This window comes from Numida meleagris, chromosome 1 (genome assembly GCF_002078875.1).
Source record: "Numida meleagris isolate 19003 breed g44 Domestic line chromosome 1, NumMel1.0, whole genome shotgun sequence".
Lineage (NCBI taxonomy): Eukaryota > Metazoa > Chordata > Aves > Galliformes > Numididae > Numida > Numida meleagris.
The window spans coordinates 12,591,399-12,607,634 of record NC_034409.1 but is presented as its reverse complement, the minus strand read 5'-3'; the positions used below and the strand labels follow the sequence as shown (position 1 = coordinate 12,607,634).

The 16,236-nt window shown below is 40.1% G+C and overlaps 2 protein-coding genes across 9 annotated transcripts in view; one reads left to right on the top strand and one right to left on the bottom strand.

The window, feature by feature from the left end:
- Window positions 1-2,152, top strand: part of FBXL13 (F-box and leucine rich repeat protein 13) — a 78,410-nt gene extending 76,258 nt beyond the window's left edge. For 5 of the 8 annotated variants that reach the window (XM_021384519.1, XM_021384516.1, XM_021384517.1 and 2 more), the window contains one exon: window positions 1,702-1,982. In XM_021384519.1, the coding sequence (XP_021240194.1) occupies window positions 1,702-1,858 (157 nt within the window). In that variant the 3' untranslated portion in view covers window positions 1,859-1,982. Of the gene's footprint in view, window positions 1-1,701 lie in introns of all 8 variants that reach the window. The other 3 variants (XR_002434316.1, XR_002434317.1, XM_021384522.1) reach the window with 3 other exon arrangements.
- The window catches only part of FAM185A (family with sequence similarity 185 member A), a 42,218-nt gene continuing 29,036 nt past the window's right edge, over window positions 3,055-16,236 (bottom strand). Inside the window, exons 6-8 of the mRNA XM_021384531.1 lie at window positions 15,910-16,005; window positions 13,160-13,294; window positions 3,055-4,776 (exon numbers count right to left, since the gene is read on the bottom strand). Coding sequence (XP_021240206.1) covers window positions 4,661-4,776; window positions 13,160-13,294; window positions 15,910-16,005 — 347 coding nt within the window. The 3' untranslated portion in view covers window positions 3,055-4,660. The remainder of the gene's footprint in view (window positions 4,777-13,159; window positions 13,295-15,909; window positions 16,006-16,236) is intronic.

Sequence of the window (16,236 nt, the reverse complement as noted above, 5' to 3'; positions counted from 1 at the left end):
ATGTGTTGGTGATTAACGAGCGGCTGTTTCTGGCAAACTAATCAGCTGTAGCTCCAGGCATGGGACAGCATAAGTTTCCAAAAAAATAGTAACAGCTCCACTCATACATCCTTCAGCCAGCCACTATACATTGCAGTTTCCATGAAAAACAGGAATTTGGACTTGGATGAGTTGATTTTGTTTTATAGCTTACAGCTTATAGCTCATATAATTTGTGCACACATTCCTCAATGGCAAAGGCCTCCTTAATAGAAAAACAGATAGAGCCTTGTGTTCATGTGGCTAATACAGTGTGCCAGTGTTGTTTTTTTAAAAAATATATATCCTGCAGTGGTGGGAAAGGAGCCCTCCCGCCCCACTGCTTGTGTCCCTTTTGCAGCAGTCCCGCTTCCCCGGCCTGCTGTGGGATGTGAGCACCACAGCTGTGTGTGGCTGGGGCTGCTGTAACCAGCTTCGTGGTTTGCACTTTGGAAAAAGAAATACCAGAATATTACCAATATTGTAGCGGATTTAGTCAGATAATTTTAATTATCTGTCCACTTCAATTTGGATTTATTTTTTTCTAGTATTGTCTAGATGATATATATTATATTCTCTCACGGAGTTCAGTGGGGAGGAAGGCTGCCTTGCTGTGGCCATGACACATAGATAGGTTGAGCTGCCTGCAGGCAATGTGGGGCTGGCCCTTCCCCAGCAGCACATGAGCACGATGGGCCCCAGGGAGCTCACTGGCACACAGGCAGCGAGGGGGAAGCCAGGGGAGGGAGCTGGGGGGAGGCTGCTCTGTGCAGCTGGGAGCAGGCCAGGAGCCAAGCTGCAGAAGGGATGGAAAGAAACGGGCTTTCAAAAGACTGCAAGCACTGGGTCAAGTTTCTTCAGCTCAGGAAGCCAGTGGAAGCTGCTGGGCTGATAGACATTGTGCCTGGAAAGGACGGAGAGTCACTCTTGGAGCGCTTAAGGTCTGTCAGTCAGCAGTCCTGATTTTGCCCCGTATCTGTGTCACTTTGCTCTATCTAGTTCATTGTTTTGGTGTTCTAACAGAACACTGCAAAGGGGCAGTGGCCATAGAAGGGACAGACGAGTGAGAAATGAGTGACAGCTACTGGAAGGAGGGACGTGACAGTCTGTGCTTTTGGAGACCATAAATGATTCTCTCCTGGTTCAGCTGCCACAGGCTCCCCAGCCAAGCCAGACATGGGCACGCCAGAACAAATCCAGATGAGGGCCACCAAGACTGCCACGGGGCTGGAGCACAGGCTGGGAGAATCGGGTTGTTCAATCATGGGAGCACTCAGATCAGGGTGGGAAAGTCCATATTGCTGTCTGTAACCCTCTGATCAGAGGATATGAAAGAGAAAACAGGGCCAGAATCTTCTCAAGGGTGTATACTACTGGGACTAAAGGTTATAACCACAAGCTGGCCTATGTGAAGCTCTGATTACACAGAAGAAAACCATCTTTGAATCAGTAGGCTGGTCAAAAGCTTCAACAGGATCCCAGAGAGGCTACATGACCCACGGGCCCCCTTCAACCTGATTTATTCTGTGACTCTATGATCTAACCAACTATCTTCTTTTCTAGTTTCCACAACGTCTTGTAATATTGAGAGTTTCAGTTAAGACAAGGAAGCTTTTAGTGTTCTTTGTAGAAACAACTTCTGCAAAATATTTTTTGTCTTGTTATTTTCTTCTGTTATTGCAGACAAGCTGTCTTGAAATATACAGCCAAATTGGAGCAACGAGACTATAGTGATGTGGACCCTCCTTCCTGGCTTGGCTATGACAAGGATGGTAACATTCCTTCACCAAAAAGCACAAGTGAAAACCTGCTTAAACAAATTCTTCAACATGAAAAATGATGAAATTATGCACCATCTAGAATTAAAGGTTTGGTGTTTTTTGTTTTTCACAAGAACATGAATGCCACATTATTTTTCTTAAAATTAATCGGGCTTTAATAAAAGACCACGTTGGATTAGTGAGGATGCACTGTGAATCTTTCTCATACGGGCATGTATGCCTTCAAGCAAGACAGCTGCACTGAAATGACATTGCTAACTTTCACATGTTGATTCACGCTGTCTTCATCTTTCAGTACTGAGAAGTTTTTGTAGTCTCATGCAGAGTAAGCAATAAATACATCTGTATGTGTTTGGGGCTTGTTTGCCATGAAGGCTCTCCAGAACATAAACACTCAGACTTCCCACAGAACGTCCCACTTGACATGGCTGGTACTCATCAAGTGCTTCTTAAACAAGGGGGAACGATGAAGAACAGTGACTAGGTAGTGATGACCTATTAGTTCATACACGACTATGCGTGCACATTTAAGCACTGTTCTGCTTCTCAGCAGTCAGTTGCACACCCAGAGCACTAACTCTTATAAAGGTCTCTCAGGCTGAGTTCAACTGTCTAAGCAAGCCAATGCTCATACTTTCAGTTCTGAACTGCAGGCTAGCTGGCAGCTGACAAAGTCAGGAGCTTCAAAGGAAAGGGAGCACAGATGGGAAAAGTGTTACAGCCTCATTTTTCTCAACTTGTAAGAACTTGTCTTCCTATCAAAAGGACAAGAAAAATGAGCACACATGGGACTTGCCATTCAAATCCCGATTACTGATAACCCATTAATCTTGTCTAGAGAAAAAAATAAAGTTTCATCTCATTATATTAGAACAAGACATTACTCAAATGTCTTTTGGGTAGTCTCCCAAACATTTCTCTTTCTTCAGCTCATTCTTGACCTTTATGTTAGAGTTCTAGTGGTCTCAACAGTTAGAAGGAATACCACCACAGAAGCTCTACTGGTAGCACAATTTTTCTGATGGTTTATTTAAGCTTCTTTAAACAAATAACTAGCTACTCTAATGTTTAATCACAGCAAGTTTTAGAATGCATTATTCTGCTTAATTTAGAACATGGAGGAAATAACACGCTTTCTTACTGTGTTCCCCGTTAGATAGCTAATGCAGCAGTCCCCCAAAACAAGCCCTTAATCACTGATGCCAACAGGCTTAGTATTTTGGGTGAATAATGGAACCAATAATGGACTCAATTCTGTGGAATATCTACTACATTCTTTATTTCCAGATACAGTATGAATTTAGGAGTACTTCTCTTACTTTGTGTCTGCAGCTCATAAAGTATGAGTTACAAAGCTTTTTGAGGAAACCATTACACATTTATTAACTGTATATCTTTTAACAGTAGTATAATAATATTTAGTAATATTATATTCCTTTTAGTAATGATATTACTGTTTTATATACTAGTGTATTAAATATATATATATAATTTGCCATAAACATCAGAACAAACAGAATACACAATGGGAAACAGAATGTGGATTTTTTAACCACTCTCAATTAAAGTAAAAAAAAACTGCCTTTGCTGGAGAACATTAGCAAGGGGCAACTATGCCTCTTGGGGAATCTCATTTTATAATGTTATGATCTACAGTACATACACATATATACACAATTTAAAACCTGAGCTGACACTCTCCGCATTTTGTTGTCTCTCTCCATCCACTCAGTTGCCAGATAGTCCTGCATTTCAGCTGTCAAACACAAACTTCAGTATTCCTGTTATGAGGGGCCATACATAAACAGAAAGGCTTTTAAAAGCTCCTTTTAGTTTACTGTGTGTTTGTATTACAGTAACAAAATCCTCCGCAAAAATCATAGTCTCTTGTGCAGGGTGTACAAACTTCCCTCGCCTTCCTTCCTCCTCTGCCTTTCTGCCTCCATGAGCTTACCGTCCTGTCATGCAAGGCTGACGATCAGTCACTGGAAGTGCAGCAAGGAGATTACAGCTCTCATTTAATAGCCCAGTACTTCCCCACAGCAGCTTTTTTTATGGGGAATGTTCATGTGGACTCTTACCCCAAGTCCTGTTTGGTGGAATGTTCTTCCTTGAGATCAGCCAGACCCGTTGCACTTCTGAGTATTTATTTTAAAAGCTTTTCTTTGTAGACAAACTATAGCAGACATGGAGTTGCTAACTCAGTCCACAAGAAAGTGATTCAGGACAACACGGAGCAAGTCTTTTCATTTTGTAGAAGCAGTTTTACACATACAGTGCCCGCTGACAAAGCAGAAACCACTCAGGGGTTAAAAACAAACAAACAAGAAAACTAGTGATGAATTACAGTTCTGAAAGTGGTTTTATCCTGTTCCCAATACGCATAATTTGATTGAAAAAAGAATTCTGTGTTTTGCATAAACAACGGAAGTCCCACAGTAAAGAGATACTTTGTTACATATAAAATAATTTGCAGAGCACAGCTCCTTGGAAGTAAATTTTCATGTTTCCAAAAGCCAGGTGGTGAAAGTGTTTTTTCTTTTCTTTCTTTTTTTCTTTTTTTTTAAATAATGACTCCAAACTCTTGTTTGAAAGTTACCAGCTTTTAAGGCTGACTTGGTGAGTGTGGTGGGTCATACAAATCCTCCATCTGTAAGATCTTGTAGTTCCTAACAGGTACTAAAAGTAAACCAGACCCGTTAATCACCAGCCACTGTCACTAGCAAATCTTGGGTTAAAAAGCCCTCATTTTCAGTATTGTTTCTCTCTTACATTAAGAATATGTACCGACAAAGTTTTGTAACTCAAGCGAAAATGTTCCTTTACAGTTTCTTGATTTGATCATTTTGACTATTTCGCCTTTAAGAAATCTTCAGCTTGACAGACTGAATCCAGCTTTGGCTTTTAAGATACACTTTGCCACTTTGTGTGTCAGCCTTAATCCATTTGTCTGTTTCATTAGTTTGATTCATGTGACCTGGAAAAGAGAGTTCTGTTTAGTTTAATTTGGCACACAGTAAACATATCACCTTCACACCAAGCTCCCTGAAATATTTTAAATTGTACCAAAAATAGTCTTTAAGTATTTTTAGCTACGGCTCCTAACATTTCCTTTTTGATATAGTTCCTTGTATTCATCCCATTTCCCACAATTTGTTGTTACAATTATTTTTACAGTGTTATTTATTATATAATATCATAGGCTAGGAGATATGTCAACATTCAAGGTAATTTGAAGTCTACATCTCTTTTGTGAACATGGAAGAGAGATGCTGGTAAGACCCGATGACCCAAAGGACAAAACATGTTGCTGATATCACTGCTTTCTTATGCCAATAGCTTAAAAACAAAAGAAAACAAAACTGAGATGTCTGTCTTCTTATACATTTCATATAAACTCAGTCAGAAGGGTCATGCTCTGAAAATCTCACTCTGTAACAGACAAAGAAGAAAGCTGAACTTAACCTCATTTTACAGATCAGAAGTTGAGGCCAAGAGAGATTAAGTGACCTTCCAAATTTGTACAGAAGGTTCGTGACCAAACTGGGAATTAAACTGAGATCTTTTAGTCCCAAATCAGTGCCTTTATCAGAAGATCAACCTTCACTTTGGTTTATTTTTACAAAGTGCCTTTTATTGTTATTTCAGTGTTCGTGTGACCGAGTGAATTCTCAGTTTAGAACTAATCTGAGTTTGGAATAGCATGCGAGATGGCAGGGAAGCAGATTCTGAAGCAACTTTGCAAACATGCTCTGCTCTGACCTGTAACACAGCTGAAGTAAAATTCTGGCCGTGTCAAAAGCAGTGGCAAAACTCCAACTTACATCACTGCATTGGTTTCCACAACTTAATCCAATGTGCAGAATTTTTCAATAGCATTTAAGCTTTTTGGTACAGCTAAGTGGGATTACTTTATGGTTATGGCCCAAGCCCGATACTAGCAGGCTGAAGCATGGTTCAGCAATACAGGATTTTCAGAGGAGTCCAACGCTGACCATGGTCTCCCGCTGAATGAAGAAGGATTTCAGTATTCTTTCCTACCAGACTGCAGTGCGCCTTCAGGGATCCCCACAGGGAGGTCCAAGTACAATTTCTGCCCTCCTGGTTGCACAAGGTGGCAGAGGTCTCAACCACACCACACCACGCCACACGCTTGCTGCATCCTTCCTACCTGAAGGCAGCGGCAGTACGGTAGAAGCCGCAGTTCTATCCTCCATCTAATCACGGACTTAAAACACATCTGTGATGATCACTACAAAGCTGGGCAAATGCACTGTACGTGAAATCTGGTAACATCTGAAACTTCAATTCCCTAGAAAGCTTCTCTGATTCACTGATTTGCACTGGCACTGTATCAGAGAACAGACATTAAAAATACTCTGCTTTTTAAGTAGAGAGCCCTTAAAATTTTAAATCAGTCTGAATTTGAAACAGGGAGAGAGTCTCCAGGTATCAAAAAATGAACCAACAAAGTAAGACAAAAGAAAATTTCACCTGATCCCTTAACAGCATTCTAGAGCACTGAAAATGCAGCTGTTTTTCTAAGAGGAGAAGACACAACATTTACAGGACAAAGACACATTGTCAGCAAGCGCATCCTGGAGTGCTTGGCCACAGCCATTTCCTCTCTCGTGTTTTTGTCACCATGTCATGTTGTTCTGTAGAAGGAACAAAGGCTGAAGCACAGAATCTGCCCTGTAGATGATTTCACCCTGCTACATTTTTGCTAAAATTTTAATGGAGAGTTTTGAAGAAACACAGAAACAAATTAATGAGTCATTTCAGAGCTCAGTTGTAGTCTGAGCTCTGTTTCTCATTTTGTATTTGCTATGTGAGCTTAGAAAAATGTTTTGTTCCTTATGCTTCTTTTGGAGATTTGCCTGTGAAGGGAATGCAGAAATATAAAAGTGCCTGCAGCAAACTCAGTATCAAATTCCATTCCCTGGGGATGCAGATCTTCAAAGTATCTTAGGGTTTTTAATCTTATTGCCAGTAGCAGGTTCAAATCAAGCTTAAGATATTTGAATTGTTTTGTGTAGGAGGTGCTACTCAAGCAACAAGGCTTAGCTGGAGATTCCTCCATCGCAATTTGATCTTAACTATACTCAACTGCCTGTACTGCGGGAACGTTAAGTGGATTTTGAGGATGACTTTTAGCATGATTAAGTCACAAAAGCCAACGGACTGTTGGACTGAGAATACAAAAAAAAAAAAAAAAAAAAGGATTTTATTTCAAAACCCACCAGTCAAGACAACAGCATGAACTCAGGGAAAGACAGATGCACCAGTATGCTGCGTGGCCACCTTCTCAATATAAAACTTAGGAAAAAGGAAGTTGTTCCACATGTCTAAGGCAGAGAGAAGATCTTTGCAGACCTTTATGCAGTCAAGTATTGATCATTTATCCGTATGCTTTACTGTAGAGAAACTGAAATAGTTCTATGTTCATATCATAACACATACAAAGATGAGCAGATTTTAAATGCTCTTCACTGGTTTTGTTAACACTGTGGTGCATCTCAAAAATGCTGCGTACAGCTTGGGTTAAACACAAGCTGAAACCAATAAAAACCCGTACGATAGCATCTCATCTAATGGGTTTTTTAAAAGTTGGATGAACTTCTTATTTGACTTGAAGGAATGTAATCTTTTCCAGATACAACCTGGGCTTTTGTTTGTTTTTTTTAAGATACTGCTTAAGGATCAAGGCTTCACAGAGGGACAGTGTTTAGAGGGACACTGTAAATCTGTAAAACAAAGCTCTTCCCACTCAGTTCTAGTGGCAATGATTCAATAAAAAGTGCTTCTAGAAAAGAAGTATGGAGGATGTGCCTTGAGAACAAAGAAAACAACAAAGGACACAACAGCTAATAGCATTACTCTGGGGATCAGAACTGAAACTTTGAATGCAACAGAGACAAGTCAGCTGCAAAGTGGGGAAAAGGAGTGCTACGCTTTCACAGCTGTTAAGTTTCAGAAGAAACTTAGGTTTCAGCCGAGGGCTGTGATACAAATACTTTCAGTTATTTCCCTTTTAAAGGCAAGTTGCTTGCCTCGCATTATTCACTGCCCCTTCTACTGTTCAACTCTGGAATTCAGTGCAGCAAAAAAAAATTAAATAACATAATATGAATTTCTGATAACAAAAGCAATAAATATATCCATAAAGCTTTGCACATAGTGTACAAGGCTCATGCAGTCAGCTCTCTCCTCACACACTGAATAAGCCAAACCTTGAAGTAAAATTAAAGGTAAGCCCTCGGCACTACATAGGCAGCTGTCCCACTACTACTGGATGAGGAACCATTCCGTGAGCGGTGAGAAGATGGAGGTAGAAAACAATCTAAATCCCACGTGGCCCAGAGAGGAATTCAGTCCTAACCTCAAGCAGACATGAAATCCTTATTATTTCACTGCATGCCCAGTTGTTCTGAGGGAAAAGGTGCTTCTCACCACGGTTGTCTTGGAGAACCAGGCAGGGTAAAAAGACATGAACTAAGTTATTGGAGAAACCTGAAAAGCCAGAAATAGGGTGGTGGTAGCAATGCTCGTCCTTCCAAAGGGATCTGGTAATTAGACTCACTCTCTCCAGAAGCACATGAGGAGGAAGGCCATCTAATGTGTTCCTAGTGATTAAAGAATAACTGCAGATGGGTCAACACATACTGTAACATACTGTAGAGGCAACATGTATCTGGAAACTTTTACAGGAAAAGAAGATTAGAAAAGACAACAGGAGATTCCTCTCCATCACCTGAACAGATAAATTGGGAAAGGCATAAGTTAACATAAAGAAAAGAGTCCTGGTTACTCACGTGCACGGTCAACAGGTGACATTGCTCAGAGAAACACCCTTCAGATAAGGCTCAGCAAAGTGTTAGTGCTGTAGATTGATGAGATTAGTGCCCAAACTAAAAATCCTGTTAACTCTTGCAACTGTTGTCATGCTGGCTGAAATAAGGGAGCAAATATGCTTCTTGACTTGAGAGAAGATAAGCATTCACAAAGAATATGTTTGTTATTAGTAAAAGGACAGAAAAATAGGAAGGGACTGGCTTGTCAACTTGAGAAAGTAAGAACAGTGAGATGTGGTAACCTTTAACAACAAACATCTACAGCCACTGAGGAGCACCTGTGACACTGTAGGACTTGTACCAAGGAAACTCATGCCAGTACCGAAAACCAGATGGAGCAAGTGACCGCTAAAGTTAAAAGCTCACTCAGCTCCAAGTAGATGGATGGCACCATGTCAAAGGTTGCTGCTGGATATCAGCTTGGCACTAGAACTGGGCCAGGGGGAGAGAAAGATCTGGAATCAGATGAGTTGCTGGCACCGAAAAAAGATTTACATGGTGTAAAGGATTATATTCCAGACAATTCGATTTGGAAATTGACACCATCAAGGAATGACTGCAAGACTCTTTTTTCCAGCAAACTTACAATTGTCTACACATAAGCTGGCAATGTAAGCATGCCCACTAGCTGCATTCATTTACTCCCCAGATTCATCCACATACATGCTTCATAACCTTCCCTGCAGTTACTTTGAAGTAGATGGGAGCAGTTGGCCACATCAGCTTGGAACAAGAGAAAGCAGAGCTGAAAGCAGTCTCCAATGTATTTAAATCTAACATGGTAGACTAGGCTGTTCTTCAAAACCCGCTGCACTGCAAGCACTGTGTCCTCTCCATACCATGACTTACTACTAGAAAGTGTATCCTGCTATTTAGCTAAGCTTTCTTTACTGTAAGATCAAATCATCATTTCTAGTTCCATTACCAATGGACAGAGGACATTTTCTATCTTTCTTCTCTGCAGCAATTTCTGACATACTAGAATCTTCCCTCAAGACTCCTTTTCTTTAGAAGAAAACAACGCTTTTTTTTTTTTTTTCTTTTTCTTTTTAAGTCTCCCTCCCATAAATGATGTTTTCGGCCTCTGAGCATATGTTCTCCTTAGGAGTCTCTACAGTTGCTCATATCCTTTTTGAAGTGGACTACGCAAAACTGGACACATTCCAGCAAAGTATTACGAATGCCAAGTAAAGCCAAAGGATTATTTTGAGTTTTACAGAACAGTCCTGTTAATATACTATTATGTTTGGGTGGTTTTGTGTTTTTTCAACTGCGTAGCATTATTGCTTCCTGTTTACTCAAATACTCCTCATCTTGGGAATGCATATGTTCCTACCTCCATACTTTGAACTTAAAAATGACGTACTGGAAAAATGGCTTAAAAAGCAAATAAATCAGGATTATTTAAATGCTCATCAGTCCTTTTAACATGTTTGTAACCTCTTTGGCTCGAGAGTATCCTAATCTCCTTATCTGCTTAAATTACAGAATCACTTACTAGCCAGCTAGCTCTCCCGTTACCATACGTAGTTCCGGATATAGTCTCTACAGGCCTCTACGGTCTCTACAGGCTTCTTAGATAAGCTGATTCCTGGATAAAGGCAGACCTGGAGAAATGGGGAAGGCACACACATCTGCAGGAAGAGCTATGGGCTGCAATAAACTTCCGAGCCTACTGACAAGGACAGTCCTCTTCCTACCCTCTTTGCTAGGGGAAGGAAAAAACAAAATGTCTTGAGATGATTACTACTGTAAAATACTGGAATTACTCAAATATTCTCAAACTAGGCAGGAAAATAAATGCTTTCACAGATGGAAGTTGCACCAGTGCTTAGCATGAAAAATCTGTTTTTATAACCTTCACTGTACCATACTACAGGAGTGCCTACTGATGCCAATGGAAACAGATGCTTTATTCCCGCAAATTACTCTGAAGAGTAAACTCCCCGGCATGTTCTCTGGTTCCATCCCTTCCCTGACAAACAGTTTTGTAGCAAGTCCCTAACTCTTCTAAAAGAGAGAGCACCTTTTGACAGTCTCATCACCCTGCCTCTGATGTGCTCACTCTTTCATTTTCTTGCTTTGACGAAATCCACATCTTTTCCTTGGCTGTCTTGCAAAACCCTGGATGTGATTGCTTGCGGGGCCATAGCGTGCCATGTTCCTCACTCCAGCGGAAGCAGGAGCCTTGAAGCAAGGTGAGGACACAGGTCATACTACCCTAGCAGCAGGAGGGAAGGCTGTGTCACATAGCGCGGGTGACAGACCAGGCACATATTTACTCAAGTCAAAGAGTTCTCGCTGGAGAGCCTCCTCTCTAACATCTCACACAATGCTCCCAGAGGCAAGAACAGCTTCCTGAAAGCAGCCAGTTCCAGCCTCATCCACATGAAAACTGGCCCGTTTCTGAAAAGCCATCTATTTTTAAACTAACCTCTGAGCTCAGAGCTGCCATGCCTCCTGCAAGTCATTTCTTTTTTTCTAGTTGGCAAAACTCCTCTCCCTTCCCCATTTATATTTCCTTGGTTGCAGTAGAAAGACATCTATAGTCTCAGTACCTAAAACTTCAACAGTAAACAATGTTTTCACGATACAGCAACAGTATTAAATCCTTTTTTATTACCTGAGAATCTACACTTTAAAGAAAATTCTCAAATATCAACTTCTAAAAGATTGTTGAGAATGAGAGGACAGGTGCTTGGCTGCAGAAAGAATGCAGGGTCCCTATGACGAGAAGCAGAAAGCTTCCCCCTTGCCATGTCAAAGGAACATCACTGGCTTGAAAGGGAAAGTACTGTTTTCAAAAGAGTAAGAAAAGGAACCAAGTGCACCTTAAAACCAATTAATTCATCTTCCTTTAGGTTTGCTGCCTCTTACAGAAGGGAAAGGCAGAAGAAATCTGCTAAAAATCACTGCATGTATGAGAAAACATTCAAGAAAGCTAAATGCCCAGTGTAAGACACATGAAGATACGTTGCTTCAGCCCAGCATTATATCCTGCAGAAAATCTGTTCCAGGGCATGTTTTCCATTTACCTGTATTCTGACAAACTATATGTACATTTCATAGATTTTTTTGTCTAATGCCTCTTTGAAAGCAACCAATGAGCAGTGGCCATATGCTGCTGCCTCTGTGTAATTCCTGATGATTTCCATGGCTTTGGGATACGTCTATCTGAGGGTTAACTAATTGGAGCTAACCTGCCAGGATCATTAAGAAACGGTACGGTAGGCTGAAAAATTGCTTCCACTTCAGTGTTGACGGCCCTACAGAAACGCTGAGTGGATTGTGAAACCAGAGAAGCCACTGAGCTGTGTATATCTGAAACAGTAATTTTATCTTTAACGTTGCCAGAGTAGGAGCATGATTGGCAACAAGGACATGCACTGCTTTGCTGCTGAGGCGCTTCATTACCTAGAGCCTTGCTGGAATCCACAAGTTACTGAGGAGTTTTAAACATGGTTTTAAAAATATATATATATATTTAATAACCAGTAATAAATTTAGATGCAAGTTACTGTTCAACGCAGGAAGAGATACGTCCATACACTGAGAGTATTTAATACAAGCAGATTATGTATTAATTACATACACTTCTAACATTTCTTAACTGTGAGAACTTAGGAATTATTATTTTACATGGGAGAGGAAAAGAAATTTTGAACAGATTTTCTTAGCTTTAAAACAAAGGAAAACTCAGAGCCTCACCCATCTGTTATCATATCAGGTCACACTGACATAACATTCAAAAACAAACCTGGAGCCTTCAACACATTACATTAACATTGCCTCTTGAGCAAACTGAGTAACTGGTAACAGTAACAGCCTTAACATCCAGATGGAGGTGTCTGGAGAAGAGGAGACATACACACCTGGACAATGAACAGTGTAACTGTTTTCTAAAGCAAACATCAGTAAGATTTGGGATTCCCAAGTTCAATTTTAAATCTGTTAGAAGAACGTTTCCAGTAACCACAGGCACGTTTCCATAGATCCTTTATTCCATACTTCAGTCCTTCTCCTAGCTATCTCCCATCCATCACTTCTCAGACAATCCTGCTCTGTTTAACATTCATACCGTACATTTATAAACATACTGTATACACCTTTTAATTTGCCCTCCTACCTACGCAGAGAAAACTTTTCAGTGCATTTTTAATTGACATTCTCTGGCTATTTATTACATGAGATTGTTTAAGGCAACAAAGCAATGGGGCAAATTCAGCCCTGGCTTACATCCCACGAATTCAATGGAATAATGCTGAGAGCGAGTTTGGCTCTGAGATTTTTGTTAGAAAAGCAGTTGTTTGCATTCACAGTCATTTACCGAACAAAACGAAAGAGCCATCTAGTAACATGGAGAGTTCAATGGCACAAACAAACATTTGAAATTTAAAACAGCTGAAACAAGAAGAGGCCAAGAGCAATAAACTCGTAAGAAAACGTGGATGTCTTTGACTGAGGCCAGACAGACATTTAATGATAGCCAAGATTAGTAAGCCTTACCACTTAAAATTACGTGATCATCTTTGGAGGCACTCCGTGTTTCTTTTAACTGGATCTCTGAGCTCACATCCACTTTTCTTCCAGACAACTGCAAATAGGCTTTGAGAGAGGCAGGTACCTTGACTGTAATAGAGCCTGACATAAATTTAAATGAAAGCTCATTAGATTAACATTGAGATCAAAGCATGAAACTGGCCATTATATAGCTATCTTAAGGCAAATCATCCTTCAGACACAGTAACCTCTTTTTTTCTGTCAAAGGATAAACAAAGATAACTTCATTTATCATAACCAGAATACTGTATGTCACATATAAAATGGGATCACAGTATTTCTTCAGACAGCATGAGAATTAACATTGACATACGCTGCCAGAAACAGCTCTTGCTAGAGGACCTTACTGCAAGGAAGGCCAAGGGAAGCGAATAAAACTTACAAGTATTATGACTCTGGTTTCATCTTCCAGTTGTATACTTGCACTCCTGAGCATGGACACAGGGTTTGATTTAATGATCAATCCAGCTACTGCACACAGTACAGCACAAAAATGTTACAAAAGAGTTGCTCCTCTGCAATACTTACTTCTTCCAATATTGTGTTCAGTTTTGGGCACCTCAGTACAGAAACGACATTGAGGTGCTGGAGCAGATCCAAAGAAGGGCAACAAGGCTTGTGAAGGGCTTGGAGAATATGCCCTATGAGGAGAGACTAAAGGAACTGGGGCTGTTTAGTCTGGGAAAGAGGAGGCTGAGGGGAGACCTCATTGCTCTCTTCAAATACCTGAAAGGTGATGGCAGTGAGAGTGGGGTTGGTCTCTTTTCACTGGTGACAGGACAAGGGGCAATGGCCTCAAGCTGCGCCAGGGGGGGTTTAGGTTGGATATCAGGAAGAACTTCTTTACAGAAAGGGTTGTTAAGCACTGGAACAGGCTCCCCAGGGAGGTGGTTGTGTCACCATCCCTGAACGTGTTTAAAAACCGTTTGGATGTGGTGCTCAGGGACATGATTTAGTGGTGGGTTGTTAGAGTTAGGGTAATATGGTTAGGTTGCAGATGGACTTGATGATCTTGAAGGTCTTTTCCAGCCTGAGCAATTCTGTCATTCTATGATTCTGTGAATGATGGGACCCTGCTAACGTACTGCTAACACTAGCAAAAAAAAAAAAAAAGAAAAAAAGGAATCTATATACAAGAATTCTTCTTCCTCTAAATAAGTGCTTCCGTGCAGCAGACTGAAGGCAAATATTGGGCCCTCAACTTGCCAACGTCTGTCATAACTGGAATTACTCACACGCAATGCTTGAAAGCTGCACTCTGCACATTAAAACAAAGTACTAGCAATAATCAAAATACACATTCTACATACATGCTTCTTAGTTTCCACCCAGCTCCAACATTCACTTTAGAAAAACATTAAAAACTTTAATTACATCCAAAAAGCTGAATCAGATCAGTTATAAAACTGATGTAATAGCTACATAGCAATCAGAAAGCAACCCTAGCTATGCCATTTACATTCAGATGAATCAATTGCCTATGACACTCCTGAAGAAGAAATAACTGCCAAGACTTCAGGCCTAAATTTTGCTGGATACACAAAAGCGTGAGGATAAAAGAGGGGAAAAGTCTTTTCCTTGGTCCTCCCCTTTGGGAGTAGCTCAGTGACGTGACTCATACAATCCAACACATGCAACTCATTTATCACAAATAGGACATTCTCTACTCGGCAGCTGTCAGCAGTTACTCCAAAGTTACAGGGTAAATGAAAACAGAACTTTATCAACTTTGCCTCAACTACACTGTGCTGCCAGAAGAGACATCAGGCAATGTTTTCAAAATAACATTAACTAGCTTTTGTTAAATACATTCTTCTTTGCTACTAAATCAAAGAGACTTAACTTAGTGATTAAGAACGTAACTAAGAAATAATATAAAAATAAATTTACTCATACCAATGGAGCCAGAACAGCTTAGAAAGAATAACAGCATACATGATTCCAACGCATCTTCTTCAATATTTCCCTAGTGATTAACTGCTACATTTTAGTAAGGCATAAGATTATCTCTCAGATAACCAGAGGAAGCTACCAAATACCACGTTCATGTAAAACACCTCAAGTGTCTGACGTCATGTTAACAGAGTGCTGCAGTTTTGGATTTCTTTCTTTGTTTTGCAAAACTAGGGCTAACAAGATGTCTTTAGGGCACAGTTACTCACAATATCATCTCTTCTGAATGGCAAAAATGATGAATCCATCATTAGGAGTGAGCTTTTAACTAGGAAACAAAGTTCCAGTGAGTACTCAGGAAGAAAAAAAAAAAAAAAAGAAGAATGGCAGAGGGCACTCTCGCATTTATTTTTCTGCCTTCCTGTTTCAGTAATAGGACATTTCAACAGGAAATGGCAGGGAAAAGAAACGTCAGTGTAGGGTGGTCATCAGTGAATAGATACGTATGTAAGTAATATACACCAGCAACATGGATTAAACTGTACTCAAGATAAAGATCCAAGTCAACTCTGCAGAATTCTGCTGGGTAGACCACCAAGAAAAAGTATTAAAAAATACCAAAAAAACTGTAATCCATTTTAAAGCATCATTGTACCTTATTGAGTTTACTGCATTATAAGAATCTATATACATTTTCTAACCACGAGGCAAAAGAGAAAGCAAATAACCAAAAATCATGTAGCAATCTTTTTTAGACAGACAATATCATAAATTGCCATAAAAATGTGCTGCAGTTTCCTAACCTTTCTGGGATTTCAGATCCACTTCTCTTAACTGACTGACATAAACATCTATTGCCCCATGAAGCGTAGAAGCTTTTAGACTTCCGTCTGATGAATCTACAAAAGAAAAAAAAAAATGAAAGAATTTGTGTATCATCCGTTTTTTTAATTTAGAAAAGTGCTATTGTTCACTTTTAGAAAAAAACTTTGCAAGAATCTTTCTTTGCTCTTTGAACTAATTTTATCAATTCCTGTATGTTTAAGCAGTCTTCATTGTTGATTTAATGAATCACCATAGAAAGGCTTGTGTTGGAAGGGACCTCAAAGCCCACCCAGCCCCACCCCCTG